Source organism: Thamnophis sirtalis, unplaced genomic scaffold (assembly GCF_051295495.1).
Source record: "Thamnophis sirtalis isolate CommonGarterSnake01/CBP01778 unplaced genomic scaffold, rThaSir2_p1.2 scaffold_8, whole genome shotgun sequence".
Classification (NCBI taxonomy): Eukaryota; Metazoa; Chordata; class Lepidosauria; order Squamata; family Natricidae; genus Thamnophis; species Thamnophis sirtalis.
In genome coordinates this window covers 35,923,506-35,936,804 of record NW_028261388.1, presented here as the reverse complement: position 1 = coordinate 35,936,804, position 13,299 = coordinate 35,923,506, and the positions used below count along the sequence as shown (strand labels likewise).

Here is a 13,299-nt window from a genome sequence, read left to right as displayed (position 1 = left end):
CTCTTGTGACGAGCCGATTGACAGAGAATGGAAGCAGTTAGCTTCCTCCCATAATTGGGGCATACCAGGGGTTGTGACTTTATTTATTTATATATATACACACACACTTTATTTATTTATACACACACACACACACACACACACACAAACAAACGGCTTGGTGGGTGTGGCTGGGGGGGTCATGTTATTGGGTGATTTGCACGATGGAAGGAAAACAGTAAAATTCAAAATTGTAACAATTAATTGCACATTTATTCAAAATCTAATTTTAAAACATTTTAGTTAATGTTAATTCAACAAAATTGTTGAACATGATCCAGTGATACCAGGTTTTCAAAGTCTGACAGTCATTTATCAAGAACCTTAGTAACTAGTAACTTAGTAAACTCAGTAAAATTTAGTAACTACTTCACTGTTCAGTAAATTCTGTGTAATACAGTACATGATCATTCACACACATACTGCTGCCTTTTGTTTTTGTTGTTTTTTCAAAATAACAGGGTGGGGTGGGGGTAGAGAAAGAAGAAGACTTTGTTCCAGTGACGTGTGGTGAGGTTTATGGCTGGTGAGGCACTGACACAGTGGTGGGTTTCAATTTTTTTTAGACTTGTGGACTTCAACTCCCAGAATTCCACAGCCAGGCATGCTCAGTTCCAATTTAAAGCGACAGCATTTGTTTTTCTCCTTCGCGAAAGAAGTTTCCTTCTTTCTTTTTCTTCTCCCTTCCCCTCCTTCTTCCCTTTCTCCCTCCTTCCCCCTCTCTCAAACACACACACACACACACACACAAGTTGGATTGGACTATCTCTCCTATCTCCTGGAGGGACAGCACCAGTGATGAGACCACAGGAGGAGGCAGGAAGCCAGTCAAAGAGCCCTACTGGAGCACACATACTTTCCTCCAGCCCCGGAAAAATCCAGCCCAGCTTCACTGATTACAGGTTTTAAAAGGCAACGTGGCTCTGCCTGCAATCAAACTACACTTGGGGAGAGAGAGCACAAGCGAGCCAGGGTCCTTGCCTCCAGCCTTTGCCCAAAGCCCTGCACCAGGAGGATGAAGTTTGAATTCCTCCCCCTCCCTCCGACCCACATGTACCTTTTCCAGCTGTTTCAGAGAGGATTTTAACTCTGCTCTTGCCTCAGGTCCTCTGAAGAAGCCCCACCCAAATGAGCACTCTCTACTATGGAAAAGGAGTGCCTCACCTATATCAGGAATTTTTAGGCTTTTAACCCTTGCTTAACTCTGCTCAAGTGATCATAAAACACCTAAAGTCAGACTAGATGAGGCACAGAATTCTCCTGCCTCATAGAAAAGAGGCTTTTAGAGGCTTTTTTAAACAGTTAAGCAGAGTCATCCATGGTGAGACAGCAACTAGCTCAGCCTGACCTCAGCTCTCGCCGTTTTCCTTTTACATTTTTTTTCTTTACATGATGGGAATGGTGAGGCTGTATCTCTCCTGCCTCACCTGACCACCTGACTGCACGTCACTGCTTTGTTCTGTGGTATTTGCCATTTCAGAAATGCTCATTAGACTGCTCCACGTGATCAGTCTTTCCATATTCCTCAATATATTGGTGCCCACCAGTTGGTCAAAACCCTAGTAGTACTTATGGAGCTGTAGATGATACTATGGCAAAATACAAGCCTTGCAGCTCATGTATACTCACACAACATAGGAGTGATGCTATTATCCAGGTTTATCTGTGACAAAGGTCTCACTGTGCACAAATATCAAGATAGGAAGGGCACTTTATTAAAAAAAAACTGCAGTGTTTTGACTCCATTTGGTTATAAAACATCTTGTTTGGCATACTGGAACATTTAGACAGCATTTTCTTCTAATATGGGATGTTGTTCTATCATAATTTTGTTTTGCTTTGCTTTACTTTTTCCTGTTTGTGACAATATCCAACTTTAGACAGTAATTAGACCACTTTTTATTTACTTTTTTAATGTAATTGTAATCGTTATATCTCAAAATCAATTCTTCATTTCTTTCAGTTTCTTGCAAGAAGTCCAAAAATTGTTTCCAAGTAAAAATAAAATTGATCAAAGTTTTTTCTTTCATCAAGGCTGCCCATTTCACCATTTATGCCAATTCCTTTAGCTTCATCATTTCTTCTATTGTAAGTATTTGTATGTCCTTCCACCTTTGGCATATAAAAGTGTTGCTACTGTTGTCACATATAAAAACAATGTTCTATAAGGCAGTGGTCCCCAACCTTTTTATCGCCGCGGACCAGTCAGCCTTTGATAATTTTACCGTGGCCCGCTGAGCGCGCGCAGGGGTGAGTGGGCGTTGTTTTAAATCCACCTTCCCAATTCACACCTGAATCATATCCCACCTTCCATTTTGTATGTAGATTTTAAGGAATAAACAGCTGAATTAATCAAGGTCAAAGATAAAAAGAGCAAGGGCAAAATTAAATAAGCCAGAGGATAGCAATGTAAAAAGAATACAGTATTAAGGAGAGAAAGGAGAAGAAAAAACCTCGCTTCTGCTGAGGTCAGGGAAATGTTTGATACTGATCTGGCTGGGTAAGAGTCCAAGAGTCCATATCGCCAATAACTACGCGTGGGGGGAAAGGAAATGTGTTTTGTGAGGAAGAGAAAGAGCGCACTTCACCGATGCCCGTTGGCGAAATTTTGGATCTCCCCTCAAAAGACCCCCCCGCCCTCGGCTGCCCGACGTTCTCTCTCTCTCTCTCTCTCTCTCTCTCTCTCTCTCTCTCTCTACCTCTCCCGCCATTCCTTCTCACAAGCCAAGGCCGGGCGGGGAAGCGCCGTCTCCGTCCCGGGCGTGCCGCCCCTCCCTGGGCAACTCGGAGACGACTGAGCCGAGGAGGACAGCGAGAAAAAGAAGAGAGCGGCCAGCAACGACCGCCGGGGAAGCCGCCAGGACCTCCAAGGGCTCCGCTTCCAGCGCATGGTCCGCCCCCTCCTCGCCTCGCTTCCAGGCGAGCCGACTGAGGCGAGAAAGGAGAAAGAGGCGGAGGCGTTCACTGAGGGGACGGCTGACTTGGGGAGGGGGCGGAGGTGGTGTAGTAGCGGGGGATTCTTCCTCCTCGCCTCACTTGCTCCTGTGCTTCCGCGCAGCTCCCCCCCTCCGGCGACGGCACTGCATGAGTGAAGAGTCGGCCGTTGCATGGCCCCCGGCCGCTGCGCGGCCCGGTGCCAGGTACTCCACGGCCCGGCACCGGTCCGCGGACCGGGGGTTGGGGACCACTGCTATAAGGCGTATCTATTGGTTTACCCATTAAATCCAAAAGAAAGACCTCTAGTTTCAATTATGCATTTACTTTTAAAATCTGCATCAGAATACATACTTGATCCTAATATTTTTTAGCTTTGTACCCCCCTCCCAAGACTTGAAATAGGCATTCCAAAATATGCTTTGAATTTATGGTAGGTGGTATCCTTTTCAATAATTTGTCACTGAATCTACCTGGTGTAAATTCAAGACAGACTTTGAAATCACTGAGTTTTCCCATATAAATCAAATTTGTCATTCAAAAATGGGAACTGGTAATAAATCTTACAATTTTTATTGAAATGGAACCAAAAGCAATTTGAATTTAAACAGAATAAAGTGTGGAAGGAAAAATCAATTTTGGATGAAGTTCTCAATCAATATTGAGTTCCTTAAATAATTCCCGCAATCCATAAGACAAATGAAATAAAAATATTACACCGCTTCATTAGGTTATTTTTCCTATCCTAAGTAAATTTACCTGTGTATAGGTATAACTATATATATATAATATAAATATAAACTATATAAATAATTCTGCAAGTAGCACATCTAATGAAATGTTGTATATGCATGTTCGTCTTCAGGTTCAAACCATTTTCTCAGTCTTGAAGCTGTCTGTCAAATGTTTCTTGCTTACATAATGGTTATTTCTGGTGAGTCACTAGAATCAGAACAGAACAGATTTTGAAGGAACCTTGAATGTCTTCTAGTCCAAGCCTCTACTCAGGCAGAAGACCCTATACCAATGATGAACCTTTTTTCCCTCGGGTGCCAAAAACTATTGCCCGTGCAGGTGTGTCCACATCTGTAATTAAATGCCCCCTACATTGTGCCTACCTGTGCATGCACACATGACACACACCCCGTTGCCCCTCGCGCATACACATATGGTTTTCTTGGAGCCTGGGGAGGCTGAAAATGACCCATTTTCCAACTTCCAGTGGGCCTGGTTGGTCCATTTTTTGCCCTATACAATTTCAGACAAATGGTCATCCAATCTCTTCTTAAAAACTTCCAGTGTTGGAGCATTTACAACTTCTGGAAGCAAATTGTTCCACTGATTAATTGTTCTGTTAGGAAATTTCTCCTTAGTTCTAGGTTGCTTCTTCAATGTGCTCTGTATGACATTACCTTTGAAGACTATCCAGAAACTCCAAAATGAATGATGCAAAATGAAGTGCCCATATCTTGTCCACTTCATGATATCTAAAAGGTAGATCATGATTGGCAAGGCAATGTCTGCTATATTATAGAACTGTATCACACTATATCAGTGGTGGGTTTCAATTTATTTTACTACCGGTTTGCTCGTCCACACTCACATGCTCGCACAACGTTTCTGCGTATGTGCAGAAGTGTCCGGGCGGGTATGCGGAGCCTCCCACCACCGCCATTACCAGTTCGCCCGATCTGGGGCGGACCGGCAGAAACCCACCTCTGCACTATATATAACTTTGTAGGTGGTAACAAACATTTTGAATGGAGCCTGGAACTGAACTGTATCCAACGCAGCAACCTAGAATAGGTTCAGTTCTACTGATTGAATAATTGGTTGTCCTGACTAAGAATGTAACCATCACATTTTGTATTAGTTGTACTCTGAACTGTTCTCAAAAACAGGTCAATCTAGAGCATGCTGGAAAGGCAAGGAGAAAGAAAGGAGGGATGGAGGAAGCTGATTGAACCAATTCTGCCTTTGAATATTGCAGTATGGTAACAAAATATATATTTTAAGATGAATGATATCATATGTTTTTCACAAAGACACATGGTTTTATAGTTATGAAGATTAAATTCACAGTGCAATTAAAACATAATAATTTATTAAATAAGGTTTTAATGAAGATGTTTCATATCCTCTGGAATATAAGCACTACTAACTAAAAACTGAAGGCATGTATTTTTGTATCCATGTAGCAAATTTTGACACTCTTGTATATACTCCCGGGAAATTGGGTCTTCCACAACCGTAGCCCCAACTAACAATTCCCATCAAAAACCATTTTCCGTCACCTTTATTTCGACATGATAGAGGTCCTCCAGAGTCTCCCTAAAAAGAGATTTTTTTAAAAGTTAACAATGCTTACACAGCAATGTTTCTCTAGGTAGTATGCACAATAGTATTATTTTAGTAATAAATTTGTTGGTACAAGTAATGATGGAAAAGGTTTAATTGACAAGAAAAAAAACCAAATGTCATTAAAATAGATTGGACTATAAATTAATCTAGAATTTTCTATCAACTACTAATTTTCTATACTTGAATTGTATTTCTATGGCAATTCAGTTTATGTAGAATGTGAAACAATATTGTTTATCACAGATTATGGAACCATTTCCTCCTCCACTATGAAAATTACTCAGTAGAAAATATGATCTAGATATTCTTTAAATAACTTATCATTCTATTAGAGTCATTAAGTTCATCTTGGCTGGGTTCGTTCATTCTGGAAGTTGTAATCCCAAGAATTCTGAGCAAATGTTCATTATGACATAACACAGAGAGAGGAGAGGAGAGAAGAGAAGAGAAGAGAAAAACAAGTGGAAAAAAATAGACTTAAGTTTCTTATTTTTTAAATTAGTATTTCATGAGTTGACTTCTCATTATTTTATGGAAATGACATACAATTTTCTTGGCGACAGTACAAAAGGGATTTTCCTCAGCCTTTTTTCTGAATCTTTTTTCCAGATTCCCAGTCTAATCTATAACCATGAATTCTAGGTGTTTCTCAAGTCTGTGATTATTTGGGAGGGGTAACAAGTATGCATGGTAAAAAATTGAAATCCTTACTTTGCAGCTATCCCTTTTTCCAGACATTATTCCAGCACACAGCATGCGACTTGTGATAAGTCCATATGTTGAATGACAAACTGTCTGATCCACAATTTCCACCTCTGCTTTCTGTAAAATTGTTGGTGTGTCATCATCTGGATCGAGGAAAAACATAATAATGCAAGAAAATACATTTCCAGTATCTCATTTTTAATTTTGAAGATGATGATATTATATAGCACCATTTTATTGAACCAACAAACTGTTTCATATGTATTTATGTATTTTGTATGTCACAGCAAAATGTAGAATAGTGCATAATTCATAGAAACAGTGGTAGGTTCATACTGGTTCAGACCTGCTATGCCACCAAACCAATTCTTCAGGCGGTGCTGCAGGCTTCGCCATCTTGTTTTTTAGTTCTGCTCATGTGCAGAAAAACTTAAATTGCACTGCGCATGCACGCACACAAGCAAACCGGCAGTACTGCCTGCCACAACCCACCCCTGAAAACAACATATAAAACACCATAGCAGTGAATTATTTGAAGAGCCGTGGTAGTGCTTGATTTTTACGCTTGAATTTCTGAGGAAAGAACAGATACTTGGAATCACTGATGCTAGATGAGATCTTTATATCTTAATTATGAGAGACTTGGATGCTTTTACAGCAGATAATACTGAACAGAGTTTGCTAGTACATTGCATGTCTTACTTGGGTTTTAAATCTGCTTGCCCTCCTCCTAATTTCTTTTATAAAAATAATAAATGCATTTGAACAAGTATTTTTCTGGAAATTACATAGATTCAAAGATGAAAGTTTAGATTTAAAAGGCTGCACTGGAGAATAGAGAACTTACCAGAGAAATCTGTTAAAAATAGTTTCTTGAGAAATTTACTGTACAAAATGGGAAATTTGTGTACAAAAGTTTTTTATGATTAAGTAAACTGAGAAATCAAGAAAATGTATACTTTGATCTAATGATTTATCATATATAATAAACCAATTGTCATTCTATTAAGTGGGCAATAAAATGAATAGAATTTACACCTTTAACATGGACACAATGAAACTGAACACTGATTTCGGTATTTGCTGTTTTGGCCACTTTAAAAACTCCAGAAATAATTGTTTTAGCTCTTGTGTTTAAATTTTATCTAGATTCCCACTTTTTAATAATAAATGGTTTTTTAAAAAAAATTAAACATTTTTATTTATAACATATTTTAAGTGCTTCCAAGGGTTTCCAAAGGGAAGGAGGAGAGGATTAGAATAGCAAAACCAACATCAAGCCTTCCTCCTTTTGTTCTGTTGTAATACAGACAAAAAAGGGCAGAACTGACCATATATTTCTCCAACCCTGCTACAATCATTCTAAGCATGAAAGCACCACTTCTTTCTAATGTTGCTGACTACATATTTTTCGGACTATAAGACACACTGGAGTATAAAACGCACCAAGATTTTGAAGAGGTAAATTAAAACCACCCCTCCAGGAGCACTCTGCAAACCCTCTGTACACCCCATTTTTTTTGGAAAGGGGGCATGCAGAGAGTTTGAGAGGTTGCAAAGTGCTACTTGGGCTTGGGGAGGTCAAAAAACGGTCTGTTTTTTACAAAACGGGCCAGGTTTTTTTGCAAAAATAAGGAGGGCATACAGAGGGTGTGGATGACTGTAGAGTGCTCCTGGGTACCAGGGAGGGCAAAAAACAGCCCATTTTTCATGAAAATGGGCTTGTTTTTTTTGCAAAAATGGACGTGCAGAGGGTTTGGGAGGCCTGTAAAGTGCTCCTGGGGGCTTGGGAGGGCAAAAAGTGCCATTTTTGTGGGAAATGGGCCAATTTTTTGCTTATTTTTATCCTCCCCAGTCCCCAGGAGCACTTTGCAGGCTTCCCAGACCCTCTGCACATCAATTTTTGCAAAAAATGGGATGTGTGGGGTAGGGTATCAAAAATGCTGTATTCAGTGTATAAGACACATCCAGATTTTTACCCTCTTTGGGTGGGAAGGAGCATCTTATACTCTGAAAAATACGGTAAGTCCTTTGTTTATTGGCAACAAATATATGAATGATACAATGCAGTGGGCTTACTTGTTTCCTGCTTCTGTCCCCAGCCTGTTACCCAGCATTTTTCTCCAGTATGCACATTGTGCATGGTGGGAGGTAAGCATATTGGCCCAACTGACCATCTCATTGTTTCAAGCCAAGGGGTGCTTAATTGTAGCAGAGCAATGTCATAATCATAATTTTGACTGTTATAATATTCATGGACAATGATTCTCTTCAAGGTGGAGACAAATTTGGCTTTTCCTTGTGTGTGCATTCCCAAGTAAGCTGTCCAAATTCTAGGATCTGATAACCTAAATGAAAACAGAACATTCAAATATATATGACTGAACATTCACATATCTATGACATGCGATCAAGATAAAAGGTTATCATTAAATGCTTGAACTAACAGAAATGTATACCTACATATTAGTGCTGTTCTCCATTAGTGATCTCTATTTATCACAGGTACAATGCTAGCAAATGAAAAATAGAATTAGTATGTCCGTATGATATTCTGAGTAGGTGAAAAACAGGTCTTGTTTCTTTTTCTTTACTTAAGAGTCTAGATGCAGGGGGAATCATCTGTCTCTCTCTTTAACTAGAGAGGAAGAAGAGAAGAAGAGAATAGCTGAAAATTTCTTTGGAACTCTCTATAGATGGGAGAGAATAGAGGAAGAAGATATTATGTGATATTTTAAAGATAGAAATCTCCCTATAATACCAGATGAAATGAAAGAAATGATAAATGATAAAATTACAAATGATGGAAATAAAGGCAGCTATTCAAAAGCAAAAAAAAAATTAATAAAACCCCAGGACCAGATGGCATCCCCTCAGAGTTCTAAAAAGAAATACAAACACCACTGGAAATCTTACTATTGAATATATACAATGAAGTGCTAGAGCAGGTAAAATTATTAAAGACCTGGATGGAAGCTTTGATAACACTTATTCCAAAAGATGATGTAAACACTCAACAAATCAAGAATTATAGGCCAATCTCATTACTCAATGCTGATTACAAAATATTTGTGACAATAATGGCCAAAAGAGCCAAAAAAATATTGAACAAAATTATTTATTCGGATCAGAATGGAATCTTGCCCAATAGATACATAAGAAACAATACATGGGCTATTATGAACTCACTAGAATACTATGAGGCAAATCTGGAAAAGCAGCTGGCATTAATGTTTGTAGATACCCAAAAAGCATTTGATAATTTAAATTGGAACTTTTTTATTAATCAATTAAAAATTATGAACTTTGGGTAAAAATTTACAGGTCTGATTAGAGCGATCTATTTGAATCATCAGACAGCGCTGGCTCTTGGGTTTTGAAACAGAGATTATCACTGCCCCTAGAGTCAGGAACGACTAGCACATATGTGTGAGAGGAACCTTTACCTTTAGACTAACATTATTCCAGAAAAGTTCTAAATTCATATTTACTGTAAAAATGGGCTGTGTAACAGCTAAAACGAATGAAATTAACTTCAATATCTGTGCCTGTCCTTCAGAACATCATCCCCCTGAGATCTGGAGAGCCTCAACCCTGTCAGTGTTCTGAAAAGATTGAAAAATATGGTTATTCCCTCAGGCATTAAACTAGCATGTCAAGTGAGCCAATTGTACCACTGTGTAGTTGAATAATGTAAACTGCTTGAGAATCTCAGCTGCATTGTATTAACATTACAGTAATGTGGTTATTTTTCTCTTATAGTTATGTTTTTAGTTATTCTGTGCCACCGAGAGTTGCAGAAGCAACCCGAGAAATAATTTAAATGAAATGAATTGTTTGAGCAAAACAAGCAGGTAATAGACAGATAGATATCTATTCCACTTTAAGTGACTACTGATGTACCAAAAATGATACACAAGTTAATTGAAATACTAAGAGAATAATACAATTTTTGGAGAGCTTTCAATCCATATCTATCTGCTTCAGAAAAAAGTGCAACTGAGGGGAAAGGAAGTAGGAACAAGAAAAAGGCTTTCTAAGACTAAAGAAATAGAGAAATTGGGACTTGAACAACTTGAAGAACTCTTCCCTATTTCTAAGCAACTAAGCAATTAGAGAAGTAATTAGAAGTTGCAACTTCCACTTGGGATCTTTGGGGAAGCATTTGTTTTGCACCCAAGGATGGTACTATTTGTCTTTCCACATGACAATGGATTTACCCTGCTGATTCTCTAGAAAGTCCTTTTATGCTAAGGCCTGTGATAATTGAGTCCTTTCAGTACACAACCCCTGACTCCTATATAGACAAGACTGTGGTCTTTAGCCTTGCAAGAACAAAAACTTCTTGAAATTTGATGTTTGCTTTAGTAAATGAGCAGGAAAATATGAAAATATCAAAGGCCCTTGACAAATATTGATATATGGGAAAAGTTGTGTGCAGGACTATAGCAGGTTATCTGTCTGTGCATGGATTTGAGTGCATGCAAGAATACACTTGAATGTGTGTGTGTGTGTGTATAGTGTTACTGTACTCATTTGTATTGCAGTTATGCCTCTGTGGTGCCTTTTCACATTGGGGAAAAAGGAATCCTATATTGATTTATTATCTACACAAACTTGCAGACTCTGCATTGGCTTCTGAAAAACTTTTAGGGTTAATATACATGACTACATTCAGTTGAAGTTCTTGATGTCCTTATCTTTTTTTTAAGTCTCTGCCATTTCCTTGTAACAGTGAATCTGACATATGGGGGTGGCAAAACCCTTCTATTTACACTAAAGAAGCTGAATAACCCATGAGCCACAGAGAATTTACAGGCTAATGTGGAAGAGTTAAGACTATCACATCCAGGCTTCAAAAATCTGCACAACCACTAGATGGCAACAAGTAGTTAACATTTTCTATAGTTGCTCTCATTAAGTGGTTATCTGGATTTTTGCATCCAGGAGATAGAAGCCCTAGGAAAGGGAGATATTGGAATGCTAAGAACAGTGCTTATTAAACTAGTTTTATAATTGGATGTTGGTAATGTCATGATTGCATTGTATGGCTGATTGTTGCAGATTAAGGGGAAAATAATAAACTCATTGTGCTCTACAAGAGATCACATGCATAATATGATATTAAAGAAAAATCTCTCAATTATAATAATTTTATCCACTTACCTGTTCCCCTGAAAACAATGGGCAGCAGAGAGAAGCCACTCCTTTGATATCACAGAGGCTCCACAATAAGCAACTCCAGCAAAATGCAAGCTGGCTTGCCAGGGCCATTCTCCTTCGTGGGTCTCAGAACCCCCCACAATCCGGTTGTGAGTGTTGCTGTATCTAGTATTGCCACAGCCTTTTGAAAGAATGTAACAATTTAGCATGGTTTTTGCCTAGCAAAACCGCACTAGCAACTGGTACCATTTACTTATTTAAACTGAATTGCTATCTTATTTGTTTTGGAAAATGCCACACAGCATATCCAGAAGGGTATCCAATTTTTCAGGCTAATGGCAGGAGCTGACCTTTGCCAGAGTCTATGATGGATGGGAAAAGGACAAGGAGGTACCTTGTGCCAGGACAAAAAGTCCTAGCTCCTACGAATTATAATCAGTTAAAATTAAATTGACATCATTTGTTACTCTTTATGTGTTTAATAATTCCTCCTTTGTCTCACTAAAAATTACATGTTTCAAAAGGGCTCAAAAACCTTACCCTAGCAAGCAGTTCTGGAATCTCAGCCTGTAAACCCTGATGCATGAGACGGTTCATTTGTCTCTACTCTAAGCATTATCCAGCCACATTTCAGCTATGTGGCATAGCTAGAGAATATGTATTTAAAAACTAATGGGGGTGAAATTCTATAGAAGCCACTGCCTAGCATACACTTAGAAATTGGTTTGATCTTGTAGAAGACGGTTCCACCACAAATGCGCGCACAACAAAAGCGCGCCTGACTAAACCGCAGTGACTAAAGCGCGGTGATAAAACAGCACGAGGAATGAGCGACTAATTAGCCCTAAAGCGCGCTGACAAAAGCACGCCGACAGAGGCGCGCTGTAACGGAACCCTAAACCTAACCCTAAACCTAACCCTAAACCTAACTCTAAACCTAACCCTAAACCTTACCTTAAATTAAATCGCGCTTCTGTCGGCGCGCTGTTGTCAGTGCGCTTTTGACATCGCGGTTTTAACGCCGCGGTGTTGTCGGCGCGCTTATGACATTCGCGCTTTTGTCGGGTCACGGTAGAAGACAGCTACCTAGCTTCAGTTCCATGAAAAAAATTAACACATAATAATATATTATAATAGGAAAATACATGTGCTACTGCTATGTTTCATTTGGGTACTCTCATACAGGAATTCTCAACCTTTTTTTGTTTGTTGCTACCTTCTGAATCTCATTTATCATTGTGATGTCCCTCATTGCTTCTGTTAGCTGATTATTAGCTGTAAAAAAGGCACTTTATCGTCTATACTGTTAATTAAACTAAATCAGGGGTATCTAGCCTTGACAACTAGATGACCTACAAGGTCCCTTCCAACTCTGTTAATCTGTAAAATCTGTAGATTTCAATTCATCTGGCTGGACAATTCTGGGAGTTAAAGTCCACAAGTCTTAAAATTGCCAAGGTTGGACACCCAGCTCTAAACTGTGGTCTCCTTGAAATGTTGCATGCTTCTCTTGGGATCATACGCCTCATGTTGAGAATCATGATGGCACAGTGGTTAAAGTGTATTACTGCAGGCTACTTCTGCTGACTGCTGGCTGACTGCAATTCGGCAGTTTAAATCTCACCAGGCTCAAGGTTGACTCATCCTTCCATCCTTCCGAGGTGGGTAACATGAGGACCCTGATGTTTGGGAACAATATGCTGACTCTGTAAACCGCTTAGAGAGGGCTGTAAAGCTCTGGTTAAGCAGTATATAAGTCTTAGTACTAGTGCTAGTGCTAGAGCTATCACTGCTCTAGTATATATGGCTGGAAGTAAATTTATGCACTTGGAATACTTTGAAAGTACAGAAAATTACTATGTGAACAGGCAATAAAGGAAATAAAGGAAAATTATCTTCATATCTGATTAACTTTAATTATGGGCCAGATGATCTCTGTCCTAGTGATGTGACCTGCAAAGTATATTATTTAGTTATGAAATATTCTTGGGAAGTTGAAAGCTATCTTAATGAAATATTGAAAAGGAAGGTAGTCAATTCCAAACTTTGTTTGACGGGCAAACCTACCAATCTAAATATTAGAAATCAATATTAAAA

The 13,299-nt window shown here is 39.0% G+C and overlaps 1 protein-coding gene across 1 annotated transcript in view; it reads right to left on the bottom strand.

Annotated features, from left to right (window-relative positions):
- Positions 1-5,055: 5,055 nt before the first annotated feature.
- The window catches only part of TMPRSS7 (transmembrane serine protease 7), a 29,338-nt gene continuing 21,094 nt past the window's right edge, over positions 5,056-13,299 (bottom strand). The window contains exons 12-15 of the mRNA XM_087721453.1: positions 11,206-11,383; positions 8,119-8,387; positions 6,046-6,182; positions 5,056-5,304 (exon numbers count right to left, since the gene is read on the bottom strand). Of these exons, the coding sequence (XP_087577579.1) occupies positions 5,131-5,304; positions 6,046-6,182; positions 8,119-8,387; positions 11,206-11,383 (758 nt within the window). The 3' untranslated portion in view covers positions 5,056-5,130. The remainder of the gene's footprint in view (positions 5,305-6,045; positions 6,183-8,118; positions 8,388-11,205; positions 11,384-13,299) is intronic.